The sequence below is a fragment of the Lissotriton helveticus genome, chromosome 7 (genome assembly GCF_964261635.1).
Source record: "Lissotriton helveticus chromosome 7, aLisHel1.1, whole genome shotgun sequence".
NCBI classification, from domain to species: Eukaryota; Metazoa; Chordata; class Amphibia; order Caudata; family Salamandridae; genus Lissotriton; species Lissotriton helveticus.
Genome location: NC_136068.1, coordinates 1,692,676,019 through 1,692,702,999, shown reverse-complemented (window position 1 = coordinate 1,692,702,999; position 26,981 = coordinate 1,692,676,019). Strand labels below are relative to the sequence as shown.

General features: G+C 45.1%; 1 protein-coding gene across 1 annotated transcript in view; it reads right to left on the bottom strand.

Moving 5' to 3' along the window:
• The window catches only part of LOC144770670 (uncharacterized), a 275,828-nt gene that overhangs the window by 123,340 nt on the left and 125,507 nt on the right, over positions 1–26,981 (bottom strand). The window contains exons 3-4 of the mRNA XM_078655384.1: positions 23,723–23,917; positions 6,669–6,734 (exon numbers count right to left, since the gene is read on the bottom strand). Of these exons, the coding sequence (XP_078511510.1) occupies positions 6,669–6,734; positions 23,723–23,917 (261 nt within the window). The remainder of the gene's footprint in view (positions 1–6,668; positions 6,735–23,722; positions 23,918–26,981) is intronic.

Genomic DNA, 26,981 nt, shown 5'->3' with positions numbered 1-26,981 from the left:
TTCGCTGAGGCCCAGATCTTGTACTAGATTGCGCCATGTTCTTTGTGTTGCCATCAAAGCTCAAGGCACTCATCTCACTCAGTCTTGGTGAGGTGAGCTGCTAAACTGAATATTCCAATAACGACATCCATAATCTTCTAAACCCTTCAACGTAAGTCAACATCAAGACCTTTGCTGCCACTAGTCCCAGAACTATTAGAATCTGCTATGGACCTCTTCTTGACACCAGCATCTGTCAAGCTAGTTCCATCAAGTCTTCAGAAAAATACCGCCCTCCAGGGCAGCATCCTGCATTTCTTTGTACAGAACCAACAACAGACTCTGTCATTGTAGTGGCTGCAAAGAAACATCACTCCACTACTCTCACTTCAAATGTCCCTCCTGATAAAGAAAGTCGGACGTTGGACTTTGAGGGTCGAAAGGCCTGCAGTACAGCAGTAAATACATTTAAGCACCACCACCCTCTTAACCACATCGCTGCGGCGGCTATTCCGCCGCAGCGCTAAGGGGGTGGGGGGGCCGCGGGGCGGGCGCATGCTGGTGACGGAACCGCTCCGTCACCAGCCGCGGTTGAGCTGTGCTCATGACGGAGCGGTTCCGTCATGGCCCCGCCCGCTCAATAGAACACGCCGCGCAGGCGCGAAATCAGCGCCGCACAGGCGCGTCGGGCAGGCCATGACGGAACCGCTCCATCATCAGCACAGCGCCACCGCGGCTGATGACGGAGCGGTTCCGTCATCAGCACGGAACCGGTTAAGCAGGTATGACAGAGCTCTGTGATAATCCCTGCAACAGTTTGTTGAACATCTCCCAAGAGACAAACATCAGGACTTTGAGGAAATCCTCAATGAATGGCTAATGGTCTCTAACGAGATCATTAGTGTTGCAATAGATTCTTCACTACACATGAGTACTGCCACGACCCTCTCTCAGCAGGCATTCTTGGCTTCGCCTTTCCTCCCTCAAGCCAGAATCACAAACACTAGGGGCCCGATGTAGGTAAAATAGATTTACCGATTTTTAATTACCGGATCATACCGATTCGGTAATTAAAAATCGGTAAATCTAAGGGGTTGAGATGTAGGAACATCCAGATGTTCCTGCTACCGAATCGGTAAAAATCTGTATTTACCGATTCGGTAAATACCGACCGGTAATGGCCCATTCATTCCTATGGGCTTTAAAGCCCATATGAATGAATGGGGCATTACCGGTCGGTATTTACCGAATCGGTAAATACAGATTTTGACAAGGGTGCAGGGGGTGTCACTTTGACACCCTCTAGCACCCCCAAAAAAGATTCGGGGGCCATGTGGCAGGCATACCTGCCCTAAGGGCAGGTCTGCCTGTCATATGGCACAGGTGTGCATGCACACATGTGCATGCACACCTGAATCGGTATTTTACCATCAAATATATTTGATGGTAAAATACAGAATCGGTAAGGGTTGTGGGACTCAGAAGAGTCCCACCTACATATCAAAAATACCGAATAGGTATAAATACCGATTCGGTATTTTACAGATTCGGTAAATTTACCGATCGGTAAATTTACCGAATCTGTAAAATTCTGGGCCCTACATACCAAATCTGATTTTCCGGTCGGTAACGGCCGAAAATACCGATTTTCGGCCGTTACCGACCGACCTACATCTGGCCCTAAATCTTCTATTCTCCAGTACTACCCTCTTTGGCAGTTATACCAATGACAAGATGGTGACAATGAAGGCAGAAATAGAGACTTTGAAGGAAGTCAGCTTAGAAAAGCCTAAAGAACCATGGAAATCTTTCGAGCCATACCAACACTGTTTTTATTCTCAGAGGGTTTAAACCCTCACTGGTATCAGGGAAACCAGTAAAGCGGTGCACAACAACAGCACCAACGCCCCTATCAGCCTTACCAGAGAAAGCAAGCTAGAGGAAGATCAACCCAGCTGCTGCCTCACAGAGGCAAGCAACTATCCGGGCCAAAACCCTGAATCATTATTTCCCCCTCTTCTATTACCCACTCTGGCAGGGGGAAGCATCCAACATTATCTGGCAGAGTGGCAAAACATCACAATGGACGCCTGGGTTCTAAATATTGTTCACAATGGATATCGTCTCAGGTTTAACGGTACATACCTCTGAAACCATCCAGTTTCCAGCTCCCTCTATTAATATCGGAGTTCAACATCTTCATACAAAAGCAAGCGGTCGAGCCTGTTCTTCATCAACAACGAGGTACAGGCATATATTCCAGGTACTTTCTCATCAAGTAGAAAGACAAGAACTAATTCAGGCTCATTCTCGACTACAAAACAGCCAATAAATGGATTCGTCCAGAGAAATTACGGATGCTGGCTTTACACCAAATGTATTCCCAATTACACCAGGGGGATTGATTCCGTTCCATTGACTTTCAAAATGCATATTTTTATACACCAATCGCAAGAAAGCATTGAAAGTTCTAGAGGTATGTAGTGGGGCCGGACCATTATAAGTTCCAAGAGCTTCCATTAGTCCTGAAGCCAGCATTCAGGACATTCTCCAACTGCATGGTCCATCTCAGGAAATACAAAATATCTGGCTACCCATATTCCAGACGATTGGCTAATCAAGGTGTCCACGTTTCAGGAAGCTCACCTTCATTACAATGGGACTTTCAACCTCCTACAAAGGCAAGGCATTCCTATCAAACAACAAACAACATCTGTCCTGGTCCAAACCTTACACTATGTGGGGGCCTCAATCAACACACTACAGGCAGGAGTGTGTCCTTTGGAGGAGATATGTTTAGCGATGGTTCTGAAGTCTCAGGCTCTCTTGAAAGCCTCTCATCCGATGGTCACAACAGTATTCTCTCTCCTAGGCTCAATGGTCTTCTGCATCTTCCTAGCACATGTCGGTCTCCACATGAGACCTCTGTAGTAATGCCTCGAGTACCAGTGGAACAACAGTAACACCTAACCCTTCAATGGAAGCTGTCCCTGAAATGGTGGTGTTCTCCAAACAATCTATTCTGAGGTACGCATCTCATCAAAACAACCCTCCACAGACCATAGTCACAGATGCCTCACTACTGGGATGGGGAGCCCACATGGACCACCTTCAAATTCAGGGCAAATGTTTGCAGAGAAAACATACAATATCAATCTCCTAGAGCTAAGCGCAGTCCACCTGACGCTGAATGTGTTTCATCCATCATTCAGATCCCATTCCCTACTTGTTCAGATGGAAAATACAACAACCATGTACTACATCAGGAAGCAAAGAGGGATGAGGTGCAGGCCCTTGCCACACGAAGCCCAGACATTCAGGAAATGGCTTCTGGCCAGAGACCTCATAATCACGGCAACTCACTTTCCAGGTGTGCAAAATGCTACAACAGATTCTCTCAGCAGACTGCTGCAAGAAAACCACGAGAGGGTCTTACACGACAACCATGTCCAAAATATCTTCCAACGATGCGGAACTCGGGCCATATACTTGTTCGCCACCGCATAAGACAACAAATGCCTGAGCTCCGCATCGAGGTTCTTCCAGCCAGGGACTCTGGGGAATGCCCTATGGATCAACTGTGTTGGAAAATTTCTCTACACGTTTCCGCTGATTTCCCTGATCTCAACAGTCCTCAACAAGTTGTCGTAATCCACAACCAAGATAACCCTCATAGCTCCAAAGTGGTCACATCAATGGAAGTTCACAGACCTCCTTCACCAGCCTGGCTGTCCACAGCTCAAGCTGCCATGCAGACCATACCTACTGTGAAATTTGGAGGCCAGATGGTACACCTCAATCTCTCCTCTTAGAATTTGGCATCATAGTTCCTGAGCTAGTGCAGTACGGACATTTGAATATGCTGCAAGACTGCATGGAGATCCTCAAAGAAGCTAAGCAGCCTTCACATGTTCTGCATATGCTTTCAAATGGAAGAGATTTTGCATATGGTATCCATCTCCCTACCATTTGCCAGGAAGATGTCATTCTTTCATACTTACTCCATTTGGCTAAATCTGTGTTGCAATTCTATTCTCTAAAAGTTCACCTGGCAGACCTAACTGCCAATAGAAAATATCCTTCACAAACCTCTTTTTTCAGAATCCAAGTCTCCAGGATTTCCTAGAGGGTTTGAAGAATGGGGTCTGATCCAATCAGGTGCCTTTCCCCTTCAAGGAAGCTTAATGTAGTCCTGTCATGCCTTATACAGGACACCTTTGAGCCCATACACAAGGCGTCTCTCCAACACTTGATAACCGCTTTCCTTGTGGTGATAACATCTGCCCACAGAGTTAGCGAGATCCCTTTGAGCCCATACACAAGGCGTCTCTCCAACACTTGATAACCGCTTTCCTTGTGGTGATAACATCTGCCCGCAGAGTTAGCAAGATCCAAGCACTCTGCTCTCATGAACCATACACTGTATTTCATTTTAGCAATATGGTCCTGAGAACACACCCAACGCTCCTCCCTAAGGTTGTTTTGGCTGTCCATGTCAACAAGACAATCTGAAAAACAACATTCTTTCAGAATCCCTCTACTCCAGCAGAAAGAACTCTGCATTCCCTGGATGTGAAATTCTATCTAGACAAGACATAAGACATCCGCAAATCGTATCAATTATTTATCAACTATGGTCCGTACAGGCTTAACCACCTCCAAGCAATCCATTTCACGATGGATAGTTTCATGTATTTTGTTGTGCTATCAAAAGGCTAACAAAACACTCCTAACTAAACCTAAAGCACAATCTACCAGGGGAAAAGCGGCTATGGCTGCATTACTGCAACATATCCCTATTCCAGCAATTTACAAAGCAGCTACCTGGAAATCAGTACATACATTCACCAATCACTACTGCCTTGTCTGATGCTAGAGCAGATGCTCAAGTAGGGCAGGCTTCCCTCAGAAATATATTTGCTTAAACTTTCTTATTGATCCTCTGTCTCCTTCCATAAGCGGGGATGGGCTTCCTACTCTATTCAGTGATTAAGACTATACATGGAAATACCCTACAAGAGAAGGAGTAGTTTCTTACCTGTAACTCCTATTCTCTCGTAGGAGAATTTCCATGATAGTCATCAGCAGCCCTCCCTCCTCTCCAGTAGAATGGACAGAGGTATCCATACAATCTACATCACACATCACAGTCAAAAAGAACTGAAGCAACTGGCACCTGGGAACCACAGCGCCAATCCATACACCCGATACATTGTAGAAATTGTCAGGGTGTGCAGATGGACATAGGCTATAAAAAAAAAAAAACGTAAATTAAAAAATATAACTTTAAAAAAAAAGTAGTGCCCTGAAAGTAGCGCCGGACGCTGCGCTGGCCGCGACATGCGTGATGACGAGGAGGAGCGGCGGTGAAGTGAGGAGCGCGGGGAGAAGCGGCGGCTCAGGTGCGTCATGACGAAGAGGAGCGGCGGTGAAGTGAGGAGTGCGGGAAGGAGCGGTGGCTCAGGTAAGGTAAAGGCACATTGGAGTCGGGCGGGAGGGAGTCGGGGCGGGAGCGGGTGTGCACAGAGGGACGGGTGGGAGGAGTCGGGGTGGGAGGGAGTCGGGGCGGGAGGGGTGTGGGAGCGGGTGTGCATAGAGGGACGGGCGGGAGCCCTTAGTGCACAAAAAGCCTCAAATGCTGCCCCCAGCCCCTTTCTGCCCCAGGCAACGCTGGGCCGGGCTGCTCGTTAGCCATATAATGACAGCCTATAAGGCTACTCTGCCCTCCTTCTCCTTCATCTCTATCATAAACAAGGGCTTGTGAGGGAGATTTAAAAGGTTTGCAAAAACATCTTGAAATTATATTCAAATACTTTGGGCTGGCGTTTTTTTAACTTTATGATGAAGAATTCAGACATTGTAGCATATGTATATAGTATGCTTAATCTGACTCTTTCGTAAGTGTCTTTGAAGGCCTTCCTGAAGAAAGGGGAAACTCTACACTTAAGAAGATATATATTGAAGAAGTGCTCCGGAGTCCCCACACATGGGCGGGACTATTCAGTGATTATGACTATCATGGAAATTTCCCTACGCGAGAACAGGAGTTACAGGTAAGAAACTATTTCTTCTTAATTACCTATTCTACCAGCTTCTCCTATTCATTCCACATCCTCTATCTCCCACCTTTCTTTTATCCCAATCTCTCTATAGTCTCTCCCTTCAATCTCCCCTGTATTGTATCACAACTACTCTCATCTGCCTACCCTCCCAATTTCATTTCACACAAAAACGAATTCAATGATTGCCCACATCCAAAATCCTTTATTATTTCATATACCCACAACTTTTGTGCTTTCACAACTCCACTTCTTCCTAATACACCAACCCTCTCACTCCATAATGTCCAATTTTTCATTCAAACCATTCATCTTTCTCAGGGTTTCCTCCTCTGCCAAACCCTCCCTCTTCCCCAATCATTGGTCTTCTACCAATCCTCTATTTTGCCCTACCTCACTCGAACCCTCAGGTTCAAAACTTGTTACCCATCAGATTCCTTAAACTATCTTTCCCAAACTTCAGTCTTGCCTTGTACATTGCTCATTTCTCACTCCCCTTCGTCCAGTTCTTCTATTTGCTCAACGTGTTATGTAATCTCTGCGTTTTTTCCAATCTTTGACACTCTTGTCTCCCCACCCTTTCGACTCCAGTATGGAATGCAAGTTCATTGTTTATCCTATTCTTTTTACCTTTCTCTCCTGCGGGGGTGGAGTTGGTGTCAAATGTTGTAGGTTCAGTCTTGCCAGAAGTCACTTCTAAAGGAAAAAAATATAATCTATTAAAAACCGCATGTTTCTTGACACATCCCTTCGTTTCATCCTTAATTTCACATGGAAATGTCTTATTGGATGTAATCTCATGAAATTAATGGGGAAATTGTACCTCTTTACCAGGCGCTGGTGTGTAAAATCATCCTGAACCCAGATACAAAAATAAGGTGTTAGTAAGTTTTAGTGCAAGGCACTTCTGTCTTTGAGGAAGGGAAATACAGTTTAAGGAAGATTTTGCTGTAGAGTCAGATGTCACATATGGTATTTTTAGTTTAGGTTTTAACAATAATGTGATATATTACTTGGAAGCTGGCTATATTCATGGTAGTATGCTGATTATTTCATGACCATAGTTCATTACAAGAAAGCAGGAGTCTTTCTGCATTTTACCACTCATTCTAAGAGCCTTGTTTGAAAAAGACTTCTATTAAACTTCTTATGATATGTCACAGATTACTAGCTTAATTTATGTGTGTTTATCTTTATCCAAATGTAGTCTACATATCTAAAACTACACGATTTGTTTCACATTAAGGAGCAAACAACCAGTGATTTAAGAACCTTAGGAGAAAAATAATGGTGTGACCATCTATTAGAAGAAAATAAATACTTCCTATCCTATGTTCCAAGGATGTTCCAATCACTAAAGAGTTCTGTGACCTTATACAAGGACATGGACCTCCTCTGTGAGTTGCAATATCCTCATAACCTATGGTAGACGGTAATTTATCCTATATATTATAGTTTTTATAATATATAATATACTGTATAATATATAAAACATGTAGAAAATATATTGACCTCTGGCCTCCATCCATCCATCCATCCACCCACTGAAAAAAACAAAGGTCAAAGTGATGTTAGAGTTAGGTGTTGAAATGAGGTAAAAAAAATAATGTTTAAAAAAACTGAGAGTTTACCAGTTATACTTTACTGAGCTAACTATACCTTTCGCCCCACCTTGCACTGCTTATGACCTCATACATTACATCACTCATGATATGTTGTATGACATCATTGAAGACATCACTGATGATATTTACGCAGTTTGCCCAACTGGTCATGGACGCTCATCCTCCACTGCGCACAGCATTTAGTCGTGTACAGTGAGGATTGGGCAAACAGCCAGGCCCTGTGTACAACCCTCCTTGAGCATTCAAACCCCAGCTGCTTATGGTATTCTGCCATGCACAGCACGGTTTGGTGCATGGCCCTGCAGGTATGGACAATAAAACGATTAGCCTCAGATCCAAAATCGGGAATGAGCAGCCTCTCACCTCAATGTATGGGTAAAAAACATCACACAGTTTTCTTCTGTAGAGTGATTATAAAATAGAATCTGTGAGACACTGATCTGCATTTTTTCAAGTCATGTCATGCTCTACTGTGATACCAACATATATCAACTATAGTACTATATCTATCTATATATAGTGCATGCACAACCACATTTCCCTCCAAGGCTAGCACTATTTCCTTTCCTTGCACTCTCAAGTGTACACACAATAACTCTATGCTTATACAACTATAGGCCCAACAACTTTATTTTTGAAAATGATGTAAGGGCTCATGAAATAATGCGAATAACAGTATCATGGATGAAGTAATTTGAGATGTCATCCATGATGTCATTTGAGATGTCATCAGTTTTGTCATCAATTATGTGATTTAACAAGTCATGGGTGATGTAATATATGTGAGGTGATAAGTTAGTTCACTAAACTATAAAACATTAGTTCTTATCTCATTACAACACTTAACTATAATGTCACTTTGACCTTTAATTTTTTAGTGAAAGAATATATATTTTTTTCTGATGCACTGATTGTACTTTATACTAGAGAAAATAATACAAAACAAGTAAATAAAAATGTCCAAGGAGCTACAACCTGGCGTGGTCTTACTTTGTGGACTGCTGCCTTTCTGTGTCCCTTGGCCAAATGGTGGAGTGAATCAATCAATCAATGAACTTGTAAAGCGCGCTATTTGCCCGTGAGGGTACTGCTACCGCTCGAAGAGCCAGGCCTTGAGGAGCCTTCTGAAGGTGAGCAGGTCTTGGGTCTGCCGCAGGTGGGTGGGGAGGGTGTTCCAGGTCTTGGCGGCGAGGAAGAAGAAGAATCTGCTGCCGGAGGTCGCTCATTGGATGCGCGGGACGGCGGCAAGGGCGAGGCTGGCGGAGCGGAGTTGCCGGGCGGGGGTGTAGAAGTTGAGTCTGTTGTTCAGGTAGGCTGGTCCGGTGTTGTGGAGTGCCTTGTGTGCGTGGGTGAGGAGTTTGAAGGTGATCTTCTTGTTGACAGGGAGCCAGTACCGGTCTCTTAGGTGGGAGGTGATGTGGCTGCGGCGGGGGACGTTGAGGATCAGTCTGGCTGAGGCGTTCTGAATGCGTTGTAGTCGTCGCAGGTGTTTGGCCGGGATGCCTGCGTAGAGTGCATTGCGTAGTCCAGCCTGCTGTTGACGAGGGCTTGGGTCACTGTTTTTCTTGTTTCTATCGGGATCCACTTGTAGATCCTGCGTAGCATGCGGAGGGTGTTGTAGCAGGAGGAGGAGATGGCGCTGACCTGCTGTGACATGGATAAGGAGGAGTCGAGGATGAATCCTAGGTTGCGTGCGTGGTCCGTGGGTGTTGGCGCTGCTCCCAGTGTGGTCGGCCACCAGGAGTCGTCCCACACAGAGGGGGTGGGACCTAGGATGGAACAAGTTACCTGTTGAATTAAAAAACAGCCCCTCACTGTTGTCTTTTTGTAAGAACCTGAAAACTGGGCTTTTCTCAGCTTAGTCCAGTTAAGGGGGCCGCTAGGCTCTCCCACTTCTGCAGCACAGTTCATCAGCGCCAAGACGCCCTTGGGCATTCGTGCGCTCTATAAATCCACTAATCAAATCACATCAAATAGGATGAGGACCTCCGTCTTGTCCGAGTTCAGTTTCCGACGGCTGTTCCTCATCCACTCGGCGACGGCCTTCATTCCCTCATGGAGGCTGGTTTTGGCGGTGTCCGGGTCCTTGGTGAGGGAGAGGATGATCTGGATGTCGTCGGCGTAGGAGATGATGTTCAGGTCGTGCTGGCGGGCCACTTGTGCGAGGGGGGCCATGTAGACATTGAACAGGGTCGGGCTGAGGGATGAGCCCTGGGGTACGCCGCAGATGATGTCGGTGGCTTTGGATAGGTAGGGCGGGAGGCGGACTCTCTGGGTTCTGCCGGATAGTAAGGACGTGGTCCAGTCCAAGGCCTTCTTCTGGATTCCGGCTTCTTGGAGGCGTGCTCTTAGTGTGCGGTGGCACACCGTGTCGAAGGCGGCTGACAGGTCCAGGAGGATGAGGGCTGAAGTTTCGCCGTTGTCTTTGCTGGTGCCTGATGTCGTCTGTGGTGGCGATGAGGGCAGTCAGTGTCGGTGCTGTGGTTGCATCTGAATACGGACTGGGATAGGTCCAGGATGTTGTTGTCCTCGAGGTGGCGGGTCAGCTGCGAGTTGGCGATTTTCTCGATGACCTTCGCCAGGAAGGGGAGCAGGGAGATGGGCCGGGAATTCTTGAGGTCTTTGGGGTCCGCCTTGGGCTTCTTGAGGAGGGCGTTGATTTCGGCGTGCTTCCAACATTCCTGGAATGTCGCTGTGTCGAAGGAGATGTTGATGATCTTCCGCAGTTGGGGTGCGATGGTTGCGTCAGCTTTGTTGAAAACGTCGTGTTGGCAGGGGTCTGACGGGGAACCAGAGTGGATGGAGATCATGACCTTGCGTGTCTCTTCGTCATTGACGTGGCACCAGGAGGTCAGCTGGTTGGTGCCGGAGGCGTTCGAGGTGTGGTCTGATGCGGTCAGGGAGGATGAGGAGTTGAAGCTGTCGTGGATGTGGGCGATCTTGCGATGGAGGAAGGTGGCCAGTGAATTGCACAGATCTTGCAAGCGCGGGATGTCGGTGTTGGCGCTGGGGTTGGAGAGTTCCTTCACTATGTTGAACAGTTCTTTGCTGTTGTGTGCGTTGTTATCCAGTCGGGCTTTGAAGGACGATCTCGTGGCTGTTCTGATGAGGTGGTGATGTCTGCGGATGGCGTCCTTGTGGGCTGCGTCGCTGTCTGGTGCACGGTCGTGTAGCCATTTCTTCTCCAGCTTCAGATCTGGAGTTCTTCGGTGAAACTTTCTTGCTGGGGTGGTTGGTGGAGGGTTTCTTGATCGGGGTGAGGGTGTTGGCGCAGTCATCGATCCACTGTCTGAAGTTTCGGGCGGCGGCTCCGTGTCGGTGGGGTTGGAGGGTGGGTTCTAGGTGAGGGTGGAGGTCAGCTGTTCTTCGGTGATTTTGCTCCAGCAGCGGCGGGGCAGCTGTTGGGTGCGGTGGTGCGTGGTTGGTTCTTGTAGGTGAAGTGGATGCATCGGTTGTCAGTCCAGTGGAGTTCGGTGGTGTGGTTGAAGGCGACGTAGGGGCTGGTGGAGAAGACGGAGTCGAGCGTGTGGCCGGCGGCGTGGGTGGATTCGGAGACGAGTTGTCGGAGGCCGAGGTTGGCGAGGTGGTTGATCAGGGCGGTGGAGTTGGCATTGTTGTTGTTCTCGAGGTGCAAGTTTAGGTCCCCGAGGAGTTGTAATCCATGGAGGCGAGTGCGTGGGTGCTGGCGAGGTCGGCGACGGAGTCGCTGAAGAGGGCCCGGGGTCCAGGGGTCTGTAGATGAGTGTTCCTCTGAGGGTGGTGTTGGGATCGGTGTGGATCCGAAAGTGAAGGTGTTCAGCGGAGTTGTGGGAGTCGTCTGCGAGGGAGTGGACCTGGAGGGTGGACTTGTGGACGATAGCTATTCCTCCTCCTATCCCGTTTGTCCGGTCTCTGCGGAAGATCTTGTAGCCGTCCGGGATGGCTATGGCGATGTCAGGTGCCGATGAGTCGTTCCACCAGGTCTCGATCAGGAAGGCAACGTCTGGTTTGGTGGTGTCGAGCAGGTCCCAGAGCTCGGTGGCGTGTTTACGTGCGGAGCGAGTGTTGAGGAGTATGCAGCGAAGGTGGTTGGGTCCATTCCTTGGGGGTTTGGTGGTTCTGTTGCATGTGAAGTTGCAGATGAGGCAGAAGAAGGGTCCGTAGGTGCGTTTCGGGGCGGCCTGGAAGCAGTGGTGGTCTTGGCCGATGTTGAGAGCGTGGAGAGTGTTGGCGTCGTATCGGATTCTGGTGTTATGACGTGTTCGGGGACCAGGGGTTCTGGTGATGGGCGCGGTCCAGGTGCGGACGGGCGCAGACGGGCTTGCCTTTGGCGCGCAATCAGCGCGTCGGCTGTGCGCCTCCGCTGCGCATCCTGGCAGTGGCCGGCATATAAGGCGGGAAGGGAGGGAGGAGCAGCTGGGAGGCGGGATGGTGACGGGGCGTGGCCGCGGGATCTGCGGCGGGAAGAGAGCGGGCACAGAAGCAAAGAAGGAGGATGGGGGGAACAATACTGGGCTACAGTGGCAGAAAATACAAATACAAGCAATGGAGACAGAAATAACAATGCACAAGATTGGAGAAACAAAAAACAAAACTGAAGGCAAACCAAAGCGGCACAAAGGTCCTGGGGCACTGAAGACTTGAACACGCAGAGAACGGCAGCAGTGGGGCGAGCACACACAGGTGGTGCTGTTCGGCAGTAGGGGGTGCGACCTGGCCTGCAAGCAGGGTCAGGGGTCACGAGGGAAGACGAGGAAACACGGGATACCATATATATATATATATTTCTGGTATCAAAACTTCTCCCCATTCGAACAGACGAAGTCGCACTCGCAACACTGGCAATTTGATTTTTAATGAAGAACAGCAACAAGGCAGTCCTGACGCGTTTCGTTGAGACATGAACTTTTTCAAAGGTAAGCCATGACAACAGGAACCAATCACTGACCATAGAGAAACGATTGCTTTTTATGAAATTTTAGCCCCCTGGTGGACACCCAGATGGGTGTATTGTTGTTGCATTCTGGGACTCGTGGTTTGTGATTGGTCATAATAATGAACCTCCAGTCGGTTGTGTCAAAGACTGTTGCTGTATCAAGGACAAGTTCCAATTCACATTCAGTGTTGCTCCTTAAACAGTTCTATTTTCGAGGCTATATATTAAAACCAAAGGTTACTGGGACGTTATAAGCAGGAAATAGAATTCATGCCTTACCCCTGGGTTACTTCTATAGGCCATCTACTGGAAAGCTTGAGTATGATATTACCGCCCCCCTCGCTACTTTGAACAGATACAGGAATTAACACCTTTGGAAGCTGTTGACTGACTACAAATCACAGCGCTTGGTGGACGTTAATCTTTCACTCACCTGTGCCCGCTCCTTGCCTTCCATCGGGTTGCACTGCCCTCTTCAGATTCCTGACGGATCCCACTATTAGAGCGGGCCGGCCATCTTGGGATCTTTCATTCTAGTCACATAGTGTATAAAAGAAGGAGTCTAGCACAACCTCGCAGCAGTTAAGAATTTCCGATTGGAAGGGTTGTGAAGTGTGTTTTTAAGCATAGATGATATTTAATGTTTTTATGAGTTGAATTTGAATCTGCAACCTTTCTCAAATCAGCTAATCCCAACTGTGCTTTGGTGCAAACCTAGTAACACGCTCAGTCTTCTCCTGATATTTTAGACGCAATTCAGTGGGCTACGCAATCACTTGACTACACAGGTCTAATGGGAGGGGAGGTGGCTGGCGGGGATCTACAATCAACAGCTGATTTCAGCTGTACTTCACAGATCAGCAGCTCCGAAGCGGCTTTTTTCTCATTATCTCTATAGGGCCGGAGCTCTTTAAATGGTTTCCTAATCTATCGACCCCCTGGCCATCCACCTCATTCCTTTTGGCTCTATTGGATATCACTCCTGCATTTGTCGTGTAACATTCTAACTTCCTAATCTTAGGGGATCTGAATACACATTTTGATGATCCTCTAGCACACACTAGTACAGGCCTAGTGGAGGGCCTAAAGTTGTTTCACCTCCAACAGTTCAGAAACCTACATACATACTGGGACATATTTTGGACCCATTTTTGCTAATCGGCTGCTGTGAAAGTAGCCCCCTCAGGTCCCTGTTGCCTTGTCCGACCCTTGTCTTATTCAGTTTCAGATTCAGGATAGCCTGCCCCGGATGAAATCGTCATCTCACTCGAAATTGGACTAGGGTAAGCCAAGAGGCTTTCTCATTGGACTTGAAGAGAGCATCTCCATGTCTAGAACAGTGCCCCTTGGCTGCCAATCGGTAGGTCTCAGCTCTAGATTTTCCCTGGAAAAAGCAGATTATTGCTCGCTCTAGACCCTCCGCAGAGTGCTTCATGGAGGATCTTAGGCAGAACAAAAAGTTATACAAGCATTTGGAACGCAAGTAGCGTAAGAGTTACTGCATACACGATTAAGAGATTTACCAATTGGCGCTAAAGGAATATCATTAGCAAATTAGACTGTCTGGGACCCTTTTTTCACACAAAAGATAAACGAGGCAAAGAATGTTCATTGTGAGATTATTAGAATGGTGAAATCTCTTAACATCTCTGGACGCAGTATCGGCTATCAGAGTACCTAGTAATTGCAATGAGATTGCCCACTATATTGAAGATAACGTTTTATCTCTCTATGCCACCTTTCGTGATTCTGCTAAACATTATGGATTCTTTCTGCCAGCAAGGACCAAGGACCCTCCCCCAGAAAAGTCCTTTGTGATTAAGTGCATAACTGGAGAAAACTTATGCTCCCTGGCTGCTAAAACAAAATCCGGCTCTCCGTTGGACCCAGCGCCCCCGGGTATTGTGTTACATGGTCTTAGCGTGCTTGCTCTCACTTTATGCGCCTTGCTTAACTTATCTTTTGAAGCTGGGCGACTTCCAGTGGAGTGGAAGCTCGCAATGGTGATTCCCCTACTGAAGAACCCAACTCTAGAGCCCTTTAAACCAGAGTTTCCGCCCAATCTCTTTGCTCCAGTTTATGGCGAAATTGGCTGAAAAGCATGTGAATGCGCAGCTTATGGATTTCATTGGGGAGCGTAGTCTCTTGCAGGAGACTCAATCAGGTTTCAGGCCACAATATAGTACGAAATCCACATTGCCTCTAGCCTCGGAGACACTGCTAAGAGTGGCAGATGAAGGGAGAATAGCTGCCCTTTTAATGCTAGACTAAAGTGCAGCATTTGACACTGTCTCACAAGCTGTACTGTTGGAACAGCTGTGGGAAAAGGGCATAGGTGAATAGCTCTTGAGTGGTTTACGGACTTCCTTTAAAAACGCTCTTTCCAGGTGTTTCAGAAGCCCCATACCTCTGAGATTATGCTCCTCCGGCAGAGAGTGCCGCAGGGCTCGGCACTGAGTCCCACGCTCTTCAATTTGTATCTTTGTCCACTGGCGGATTTAAATGAATGAAATGGCGTGAGCATGGTTTTGTATGCTGACGACACTTAGCTAATCATCACACTGGCGCAAGATGATGGCAGTGCAGCAGCCAACTTTAAATTCTGTTTGGCTGATCTGATGACCTGGATGCACGTGAATTGTCTGAATTTAAACGCAGCCAAGACCAAATTCATGGTGGTGGTGAGGCAACCCTTAATTTGATCCTCCGCATGGTGGCCTTATCCTCTGGGCCTTATGCCGATCTGAAAACCCAAATTAAAAAACCTTGGCATCCTGTTTGATGAAAGCTATCCTTTGATAGCCAAATCACTACGGCTACGGTGGCACGTGCTTTAGGGTTGTTGAGGCTACTGCAGAAGGTTGTAGCACTCATACCAGACCCAGCAAAATAAACGTGAATACAGGCTCTCCAAATGTCCAGGCTTGATTAATGCAATGAGCTCTACCTGAGGGTCTCCAATGGCAGACTGGGAATGCTTCAGAGAGTAAAGAATGCAGCAGCTCAGATGTTATACCGAATTCTGAAATGGCATTCGATCAGCCCATGTCTTGTGGAACTACAGTGGCTCCCTATTAAGCACAGAGTCTCCTTTAAAACCCTCTGTCTCACGCATAGGATATTGAACCGGAAGGGTCTGAGTTACCTTTTTCCTTTGATTCAATCCTATATTCCCGCCAGATTTCTTAGATCTAGTGAAGCAGCCTTGGCAGTGATTCCTAGAGTGCACAGACTGTGTCTGGGGGTAGTTCCTTTAGACTACGGGTTGCTAAATTGGGGAATTCAATGCCACTCCACCTGAGACTCGAACTCTCAGAGGCAAAGTTCCGGAAAGATCTTAAGACCTGGCTCTTTAAACAGAGTCAGTAGATCTAGCAGGCCTGCTGCAATATGATTTTTCTGACTGCGATTGGTGCTACTATTTAGCGCTGAGACACTTCTATGGAGTAACCAGACGCTCTATAAATCTTTCATTCATTCACTCTGGATACGTAGAGAGATACCTAAAGAAGTGAGTACTTTGTCTGCTTTCAGAGTGTGCAAGACAGAGTCTATAGTGGCTTATATCCCAGAGTTAGACTCCAAGATGTTGAGTTTTCTCAATAAGTCTGGATGAGGTCCCCGGAAACGGTTGGACAAAGGTTTGAAAGGGTGTCAGGATAGGCTACTGGATACTAATGTGTTTGATTTGTGCGAGGAGGCACATGCGAATAACACTGGGTGGATGTAACAGAGTTACGCCAATGGGTCCAGAGGGCAATCTGCCTTCAGGGGAATACACATTCTGCATTGTGCATGGAGAGGCATAAGAGTATTTTGATGAAATTTGACTCTAAGTTAGCGTAGCTAGCAGGCAAGGAGTTTGGGATAAAAACCAATAGGATGTTGTTTGGCGAGGAATTTGTAAGGGTAATGTCAAGAGACACATTTAATTCCTTGCAAAAGGTTCAGAAGGATATGCGGAAGGTTTTCGGTGGGGCCGGGAGAATGCGGGGTTCATATCCAGACCGAAGTCAAGGGATTACTCATGGGTCCTTCTCAAGGGGAATCAGACCCTATGGCTGTGGTTATGGATTTAGATTGGAGCAATGATTTTATCCACTGACGCAAAGGACGAGGTCATGTGGAGCACAGAGTGAGAGAAGAGGAAGAGGAACATCAGGTGAGTTTAAGCAAAGACCCTTTATGTATCCATGTAAAGGTGGGCGGCAGACTAGCTCGGTCTGTTACAAGATGGAGTGAAATTACTCAAGACCCATAGATATTGAGGATAGTACACGTTATTATATAGACTTTGGAGGGGTTCTGCTTCAGGAGGAGTGCCCAAGATAGTTGAAGTTCTCAATTTCTTAGTTGAAAAGAAGGACAAAGAGATAAGATTGGTTATAAATCTGAGGGAATTCTACGATTGGGTGTGTTACAACCATTTCAAGATGGAAGGAATACGCATGTTAAAAGACTTGTTGAGGAAAGAAGACTGGTTGACAAGGTTGGACTTGAATGACGCTTATTTGGTGATTCCAATGTGTGTGAAACACAGAGATTACCTTCAGTTCAGGTGCAATGGGAAACAATGGAGATTCAGGAGTCTACCATTCAAACTGACTTCAGCTCCATGGTGTTTTACAAAGGTGATGAGGCCGATAAGGGTGTGGTTACAATCAAGGGGTGTCCATCTGATTGTGTATCTGGACGATGTATTGATAATGGCAGAGGAGAAAACAGTGGCTTTGGAACACAAAGAATTGGCTGTGAAGATTCTAAGGGATTAAGAATTTATGGTGAACAGGGACAAACATTGTTTAATACCAGCACATGAAATTAAGTTTTTAGGTTTCCAGATACAGACCTTGGATGGTGAGTTGCGGTTACCAATGGAGAAAGTGAGGAGAATTTGCAAGGAGTTGAAGAGAGTAAGGGATTCCGATTTGTTCATGTTGCGTCAGTTAGCAAAATTATTAGGCCTGCTGTCGGCTTCGATTCGGGCAATCTTCCCAGCTACCCTGTATTTCAGGGATCTTCAAAGTTTGAAGGGTTATCATTTACAGTTAGAGGCAAAGTATTCCCATAAGGTTAGAATGAACCAAGACACGATCGAGGAGCTGTAATGGTGGTTGATAAATATGGACATATGGAATGGAAGGGCAATTTTCAGGGAGGTTCCAGAAGTGGTATTCAAATCAGATGCAAGTCTGTATGGTTGGGGAGTAAGAGGTGGCTCAGTGACAATAGGAGTAGTGGTCAAAGATACAGAAGGAGATGCATATCAATTTTTTTGAGCTCTTACTAGGATCCTTCATAGTAAGGAGTTTTGTGAAGGAACAAGCGAAATGTTGTGTGCTGGTGAAGATGGACGATGTGTCAACAGTCCATTATGTCAACAAGTTGGGGGGTCCTCGTTCGAGAGGATTGTCAGAGATGGCAAAAGAGGTTTGGAGATTTTGTTAGGACAGAGAGATATTGGTGCAGGCTCAACATATTCCAGGGAAGAGCAATTTAGAGGCAGACTGGAACTCGAGATTTGTAACAGATGCGAGCACTTGGAGGTTGTACAGGGAAGTGTTCATGAGTTTGGAGATAAAATGGGGACCATTGGAAGTGGATTTATTTGTGGACAGGCTGAATGCAGAGTTGCTGAGGATTTACAGTTGGAGACCGGATCCAGAAGCAATAGGTGTAGATGCTTTTCTTAAAGATTGGGGGAAAGGTAGAATGTATGCTTTTCCTCCTTTCTCAAAAAATACAGAGGGTGCTAATAAAAAAGTAAGGAGAGAGAAAACGGATTTGGTTCTGATCACTCCGTTCTGGTAATCTCAGGTCTGGTTTCAGGATGTGATGAACTTGTTGGACGATCCAGTTTTGTTACCATGCTTCCCTCAAGTACTATTGGATGACTATTGAAAGAGGCTATGGAGCTTATTAAGGAGTCCTTGGCACCAGGGACAACTTAGGCGTATAGGTCAGTCTGGAGAAGATGGTGTAGTTGGTGTGCTGCAAGGGCTTTGGATTCCGTATCAGGTCCTGTAGTGGAAGTAGTAAATCATTTGACAGAATTGTTCAGGAAGAGTCTCACATACAATTCAGTGAATTTAAGTAGGTCTACAATTTCAGCAGGACATGAGTTGGTAGATGGAATACCGGTGGTCAGCATTCGTTGGTGAAGAGAATAATTAAAAGTGTCCATATGGAGTTTCTTACCAAGGCGAAGTATGCTTCTCTATGGGATGTCTCTCAGGTGTTGAGGGAAGTTGGGAGTTGGGGAGGAAATTACTGTTTGACTTTAATGTTGTTATCTTGTAGAATGACGATTTTGCTTTGTTTAGTTTCCTTTAGGAGAGTTTCTGATATTAGGGCACAGGGGGTAACCTCTAGGAGTTTTCAATCTGAATGTGTGTGTTTTGAGTTACGGAAGAGGACTAAGCGTATGTCTAGGACCATTTTTTATCCTAAGAGGGAGGGACATGACCATGTGTGTGTGGTACTTGTTTGAAAGAGCTTGAGAAAAGAACTGAGTGGTTGACAAAGCAAGGATGTTCACAGTATTGGTTTCTTTTAGACAACCTTTTACGGGTGTGTCGACACCTACTCTGGCAAGGTAGGTTAAGGTGATGATGAAAATGGCAGGTATTGATCTGAGTGTATTAGGGGCGCATTCAGCTAGAGGGGCGGTGGCTAGTAAGATTTCTTTGACAGGTTGCAGTCTAAGTAGTATCATGAAGGCTGCAGATTGGTTTAGTGATTCAACGTTAAAAAGATTTTACTTTAAACCTGTGGAATATGCTGTACACCGAGTATTGGGTGAGCTTTGAACATGAATAATATTGGCCTCCAGTCCTTGCCATGAAATGAAGATTTTCCACAGTTTTAATGGAAGAAAATGATGATTTTATTAAAGGCAAGTATGCTAATATTATCGCTCTCTTGATTGTGCACTGCCCGTCTGATGTGTTTGATCTGTGATTCAGGTGTAAGTTAAACGGATGGTTATTTTCTACCAGGAATCTCAATGGTATAAACAATTTTGCTTCTGGTGAATCTACAGTTTAATAGGAAGAGGAACTTTTGGTTTATTTGCAGCAAGAATAGATGGAAAATGGCTGCTCGTTAAGTGAATATATGCATGTTCTAAGGGTTCTAGACTGTTGTTTTTATTCTAATTGTATGTTCTTCTTGCTGCTGTATGAGGAAATAAAAGAGATGATGAATAATATTAGCCTCCTAGCCTTTAAGAAAATTAGAGGATCAAGTGGGACCGACCACCAGGTAGAAAGTAAAGTATCCACAACCAAAGGAACCTGCCTGAAACCCAGCCTGGGATTTGAGAAATGCTCTAAGTGCAAAGCCTGTGCAAATGGTAAAAACATGACAGAATATGACACACCTTTCCACAAGAAAATAAGAGTGAGATAGAGTCTAACATGTAAAACTGACTAAGAGGAATATGCATTGTCCTGTGCATGCCCGAAATGGTACATAAGGAGCACTATCTTACAGGTACACAAGCGCATCCATCAAAATCTATGTGCTATAAAGGATGAAGATGCATAATCAATCAATCATGCCATTTGTATAGCGCACTACTCACCCGGGAGGGTGTCAAGGCGCTTGGGGGGAGGGGTATGCTACTGCTCGAACAGCCAGGTCTTGAGTTGTTTCCTGAAGGCGAGATGGTCCTGGGTCAGCCGAAGGTGGATGGGGAGGGAGTTCCAAGTCTTGGCAGCCAGGTAAGAGAAGGATCTTCCTCCGGCGGTGGCTCTTCGGATGCGTGGTACGGCTGCGAGGGCGAGGCTGGTGGACCGTAGCTGGCGGGTGGGCGTGTAGAAGGTCAGGCGGTCGTTGAGGTACTTGGGGCCCAGGTCGTGGAGAGACTTGTGTGCGTGGGTGAGGAGCCGGAACGTGATCCTCTTGTCGACGGGGAGCCAGTGCAGGTTCCTCAGGTGGCTGGAGATGTGGCTGCGTCGGGGGACATCCAGGATGAGTCGGGCGGAGGCGTTCTGGATGCTCTGGAGTCTTTTCTGTAGCTTGGCTGTGGTTCCGGCGTAGAGGGTGTTTCCGTAGTCCAGTCGGCTGGTGACGAGTGCCTGGGTGACAGTCTTCCTGGTCTCGGTCAGGATCCAGCGGAAGATCTTGCGAAGCATACGCAGGGTGTTGAAGCACGATGAGGAGACGGCGTTGACTTGTCTGGTCATCGAGAGGGAGGGGTCCAGGATGAAGCCCAGGTTGCGTGCGTGGTCGGTTGGCTTGGGTGCGGTGCCCAGGGCTGGGGGCCACCAGGAGTCGTCCCAGGCGGAGGGCGAAGATCCCAGGATGAGGACTTCCGTCTTGTCTGAGTTCAGTTTCAGGCGGCTGTCCTTCATCCACTTGTCCTGCATACAACATGAAAATTGCCTCAACCACTCCTACTTGAACGAGAAAAAGTTTTCAGGGTATTTATTACATCCCAACCAGGCATGCTTATTCAATGCCAATTATTTTTAAATTTTAGAAATATATTTTAACATCAATAGACAGAAATAAGGACTGTACATTCTATACAAATGGTTTGATACACATAGAAACAGAACAGTGCCAAAATAATATTTAAACATCCAACATCCTACAAAAAAATTAATTCATAACAGAAAACAAATATCACATACATATAGAATCAATGAATGAAAAAAATCAAAAGAATGGGGAATAGAGAACAACTGAATGACTCAAAATTGATAATGTCTGTACTGGCCAAGTCTAATATTGTTTATTGATAATGCTCTATTCCACCAAAGCTGCCGACGCGTTTCGAGACCAGGACAAGTGTCCCTGGGCTTTCATCAGTGCTTTTATTCTTTGTGTCAGGCTCTTTTTCTAGAAAGGAGAAGCTTCGCTTGTGGGACTTGTAGTCAGGAGAAACTTTTGGAGAAGGAACACAAGTGTTTGGACCATTTTCAATTTACGAATAACAAAGCCTTCACAAGGAAAACACACGGATGGTCATATTTTACAAGCCATCTCGCCGTTTGGCGGCACATACAAGATTGAATTGTCTGCCCATTGAAAACGATTGATTCCCTTGGTCCCCCCTTTCTCCTGACTACAAGTCCCACAAGCCTTCTCCTTCCTAGAAAAAGAGCCTGACACAAAGAATAAAAGCCCTGATGAGAGCCCAGGGACACTTGTCCTGATCTTGAAACGCGTCGGCAGCTTTGGTGGAATAGAGCATTATCAATAAACAATATTAGGCTTGGCCAGTACAGACATTATCAATTTTGAGTCATTCAGTTGTTCTCTATTCCCCATTCTTTTGATTTTTTTCATTCATTGATTCTATATGTATGTGATATTTGTTTTCTGTTATGTATTAATTTTTTTGTAGGATGTTGGATGTTTAAATATTATTTTGACACTGTTCTGTTTCTATGTGTATCAAACCATTTGTATATAAATTGAATGTACAGTCCTTATTTCTGTCTACTGATGTTAAAATATATTTCTAAAATTTAAAAATAATTGGCATTGAATAAGCATGCCTGTTTGGGATGTAATAAATATTTTTCTAACCTGAAAACGTTTTCTCGTTCAAGTAAGAGTGGTTGAGGCAATTTTCATGTATGCATTAATAAGGGTGTAGCCTTAACCACGTTTTCATAGACCTATCTCCTTTGGGTTCCAAATAAAGGATGAAGATAGCACATATCCAGCAGCACAACACTTTCAGAAAGGAGATGACTTGCATACAAAGTGATTGATTGCCTACTGAAAAAACCTAAACCCAGAGGGGGAGATACAGGAAAAGGGCTTAGAAGACTAGAATCGTTATACATTTTAAAAACAGATTGCAAAGAGACACCATGGCTTAAAATGAATGAAAATTGTATGTGGAGCTCTAACCCATGGTTTATTCCGTTAGAATAGTTTTTAATAAGTAATTTGTGTGTATATATATATGTTTTTTACAGGAATGCATGCTTGAATTGGTTACAGCATAGAAGGCCTTTTGACGGCAGCCACAGAGACAACTTTGCTTCTCCTGTCACACCTCAAAGAACAGAGAGTTGCAGCAACTTTGTTGGTTTGGTTAATGGTCATTATTTAGAATTTTGATTTATTTTCAGGCAAGGGATACATTATGAAGAAACATGAATATATTGATGTTAATATGTGAGACGACGACTGTTGGTACTTAGTATGCACACTAGGGCAGAATTAGTCCTAGAATATGGTGACATAACACATTCTAAGTAAATACCCTTCTAGGGGATCTACAAATTGATTGTACACCATTTTAAGATGACGACCATAGCACCATGGCTTTTAGAAGTCGGTGTGTCTTCTGCACAATATGCGACATATATGAGAGTAACATGTATCAGAATACTCAAAAGTTGTGAATAAGAATTGGAAAGATGTACAAATCATTCAACTGGTGTTTAAGTTGTGTCAAAATGATCTGTGGCATAATACAGTTTTGGAATTATCTGCTACAAGATGGTGACCACAGTTCTATGGCTTGTAGTAGTCAGACAAGTATGCAATATATGTGAGATGGCAGGTGTCAGAGCACTCAAATGCAATGAATATGATGTAAGATAATGTGCAAATGGCTTGACTTGGTTATCAATTTGTAGTTAGCTGTTCTGAGCCATAATACCAATGTGGAACTATCCATTACAAAAAGTTGTAGCTTTTTAATGCAACTAGTGTTCACCTCTTCTACAGTACATGTTAAAAAGATGTTTAGCTAAACCAGTCAGCATCGCGACCAAGATGCCGGAGGGCATTGAAATGCGTTGATGCTGCTCTTCTGTGCAAAGGAATTAATCCAATTCAGATATCAACTATATCGCAGTGCTGTGGCGTTCTTACTCGTAAGGAGGCTGTTCTTTTGGAATTTAAAGTCAGCGGGCAGCATAACACTGAACGCTAAGCACCACCGCTGATCTAGCCGCTCGGGGGCAACACGTCAAAACCAGGAGAAATACATACATGCATATATCACACACACATATATAGAGATTCTGTCAGTTATTTTTTGTCATCATAACCATGTTAGCTTATGAAAAGGAATACATGTGCAGCTTATTACTAGAGTCTAAATGTAGGCAAAGCAACAAACATTTCTTAAATCACTGATACACACAGAAGACTCAAGTTCCTAATATTACCAGTGGGCACTGGGGAGGTTGGTTCTCCCGTTGAGAGGTGGTCTGAGCGTTTATGCTGGTCAGTGGATGTTGTTACAGCTGGTGTTTGATGTGTTCCTCCACGCAGGGTCAGCAATGCAGCTCGTTCTGTAGATACAGGTTCTCTATTTGTATAGTGATAATCAGTTCCCTCTGTACTAGGAAGCAGAGATCCGCCTGTAAGCATGAAACCCAACAGAGGACAGAGCATAATTTAATTACCAAATAGTTGTAGACAGAAAGGAATTCATAGAACATATAGTCAATGCCAAAGCCCATTCCTGCTCCTCTATGGCAGACATAGATGCTTCTTGGCCAAGGCACCCCCAGCAAGTGTGATGTTTGGTTGGCCTCACAAGCAGAAAACAGCAGCTCTGTGATTCGGGGTATTTGTTTGTTAGTTGTTATGGTGGTCTCTTCCTAGCGCCGGGACACTCTTTGGAGTAGCCGTGCGCTCTACAAATTCCAGATAACATAACATAACATAACATAACATAACATTGGGGTGCCAAAACCTTTTGCACCCTTCCATTTTTGTCACAGCTTTACTACTTCTGTTACAAAAAATAAGGCCATTTGCATCTTCCTTGTTTTTTGTCTTTAGTTATACATGTTACATCCCTTTTCATCCCCTGAGGAACAACAGCCCCCCCCAAAATACTCGGATCATTAGAATAAGATTTTTGCTCCAAAGTCAGAAAATCATTTAAACTTTTTTAAGATGCTTCTGCAGTCAGATGAATGAACAGGAGCTGATAAAATAAAACCAAAATATTTTAACGTATCACTAAATAACTATGATTTAGAGTTTTCAGGTGAGGAGTACAATGTCCTCCAAACTCTCGGTCAGCCCACTCAATTTTGAGTGAGGCGGACCCTCAGGTTTATGCCACCGGAGTAAAATGTACTTTATTGATGTGAACCTATGACGGCCCATGGGAGTACGGGTCATCGGAGAGAAGCCATCTAACCTCAGCCTATTTTGGGTCTCCAGTCACGGCCAATAGTATTCTGTGGTGTCGGATAGCAAAAAAAAAATGTACACCCACACCATGGGAGAAAATTCTCATGGTGTAGGTCCATTAGCCATTGCTGTTCCAGTACAAAATAGTATGCCCAGAAATAGTTTCATACTTTTCCGAGTTTGTATGTGTGCTGCACAGTGCAGAATATGACCAATATTGCAAAGGTTTGGGAAAGACAACAAAGCTTTTCTCCAAGTTTATGCCTGCCTCGAGGAGGTATATTATTTTAAGCAAATCCCTGTGTACCATGTTAGTAGATAGGGATTTGCATCAAACTCCATGGGTGGCTGCACAGGAATACTCTTGTACCACCGATGGTTGATGCAAAACAGAACAAAGTAGCATACAGTACTACTTTCCATTACTTTAGGGCTACTTTCCATTCAAAGCTACGTTTGGGCTGGAAAGTAAATGAGAATTCAACACTTTGAGTCAGCTCGAGTCACTTTAGAGACACAAACCCTGCATTATAGCGTTAGTAAACCTGGGCCTTAGAGTCGGTTCAGCTGAAATTCGAAAGCAATAACCTGCTGACAAACAACACTTCATCTCAGCATATCTAATTACAGCCTCCTCTCTCTCTCTCTCTGGCCCTAAACACAGCTAAGTGATATCCCCAGGTGGATTATATCCGTACCTGATCATAAATGGCACCACACTTCCTGCATAAAGGAACACAAGACCCAATGGTCGTTAAAATCACTTTAGGCACAGACAGCGAATGCAGCCCAGCCTAAGTCACTAGCCCCTGCCTAACCCCCTCCCATGGCACAGTGGAGCATGTAAAGCTCTCCCTGCTTTCTTCCAAGCCCACTGTTACCCTACTCATTCCATCTTATCCCCAGATTCACTTCACAAATGGTTATTTATTTAGAAAAACCGTTTATCCGTGATTAAATATAAACTACGTCATCTAGGAACAGTTATTATTTACAACTCTGAGCTATTATAGTACATGTATACAGCTGCAAATACTCAGTAAAAATAATTAACAATCTATCTTCTCGATTTATGATCCTACATAGTTGATAAGTATTATCATAATGAATAAACTATGAACACGCATGATCTTCATATTTGGATCTAACACAATATTAAATTATCTATATATGTAAACATACTGTGCTGAAATGACTCTACTGTGGCAAAGATAAGAGTTCCTGTCACAACACTTCAGATCTATCACAACATGCGTACATTTGCGCTTCGAATGCATGCTTTGCCAGAGAGCCATGGGGACAGAGGTCTAGTCCCACTGTAATGTGAGGGAGCGCTGCATTGACCGCCCAGCCAAGCCTGACACGAAAGCAGTACTGGGATTGGTGGGGATTAGCTCAAGCATCAATCCCCTCCAAAGCCTATGTTTGTGCCGGGCGGAAGCTGTAACTAAAAACACAACCAATCACTTTGCCACTCGATTTTGAAGTCGGATTGTGATTGGTTATGTGTGTAACCTGTCATGCCTCAACACATTGTCTTTGCGCCTCCACCTGACCGCACTGTGCGTATGGGAGCAGATAAGGGAAGAGTTAGGTGTGTGTCACCAACTTAGTCCTGAACGAAGCAAGTGTGCAGGCACCTTGTGCAGTTCTCCCTGCTGTGGAGTTGTCTGGCACATATTTCAAAGTACAGAAAAAGTAAGCGAATAACAGTTTCTGAATCTGAAACCTGCATGTGATATTTGGCTTGTACTTTCTATTTAGTTAGCAATGAGTTATCTGCCTACTAATTACTAGAAAGCATCCGGCTTTACTCTCTGCCTACTAATTACTAGAATGCATCCGGCTTTGCAATGATGTATTCTTCCTTTCCTTTGGCTCTTGTTGCTGCAGTACTGCTTTCTTTGGACAAAGCCCATTTTACTATTTGTGAATTATGTGTCATTGTGTCAAGCAGTACAAAAAGTAAGCTCAAATAATGTTTACTTTTTACATGTGGATATCAATGTTCACATTTTCCATTAAGCGCTTTATGGCGGATGTTTAGACTCATTCACTGGTGATACGTTTCTTCAAAGATGACATTGTTAACAGGCGAGTGTTTATTTTATGCGCAAGATTTCAAGGATTGTTTTTATCATAATATGAGTAATTTCAACAATAAATAAAGATTAATAAACACTGAAGGTCTCTTAAGGTCTTAGCTTAACTTGGAAAATGGTTAACCCTATATCTACGTCAAGCACCCTTATGTTTGTCAGGCTTCCAAACTTTGCT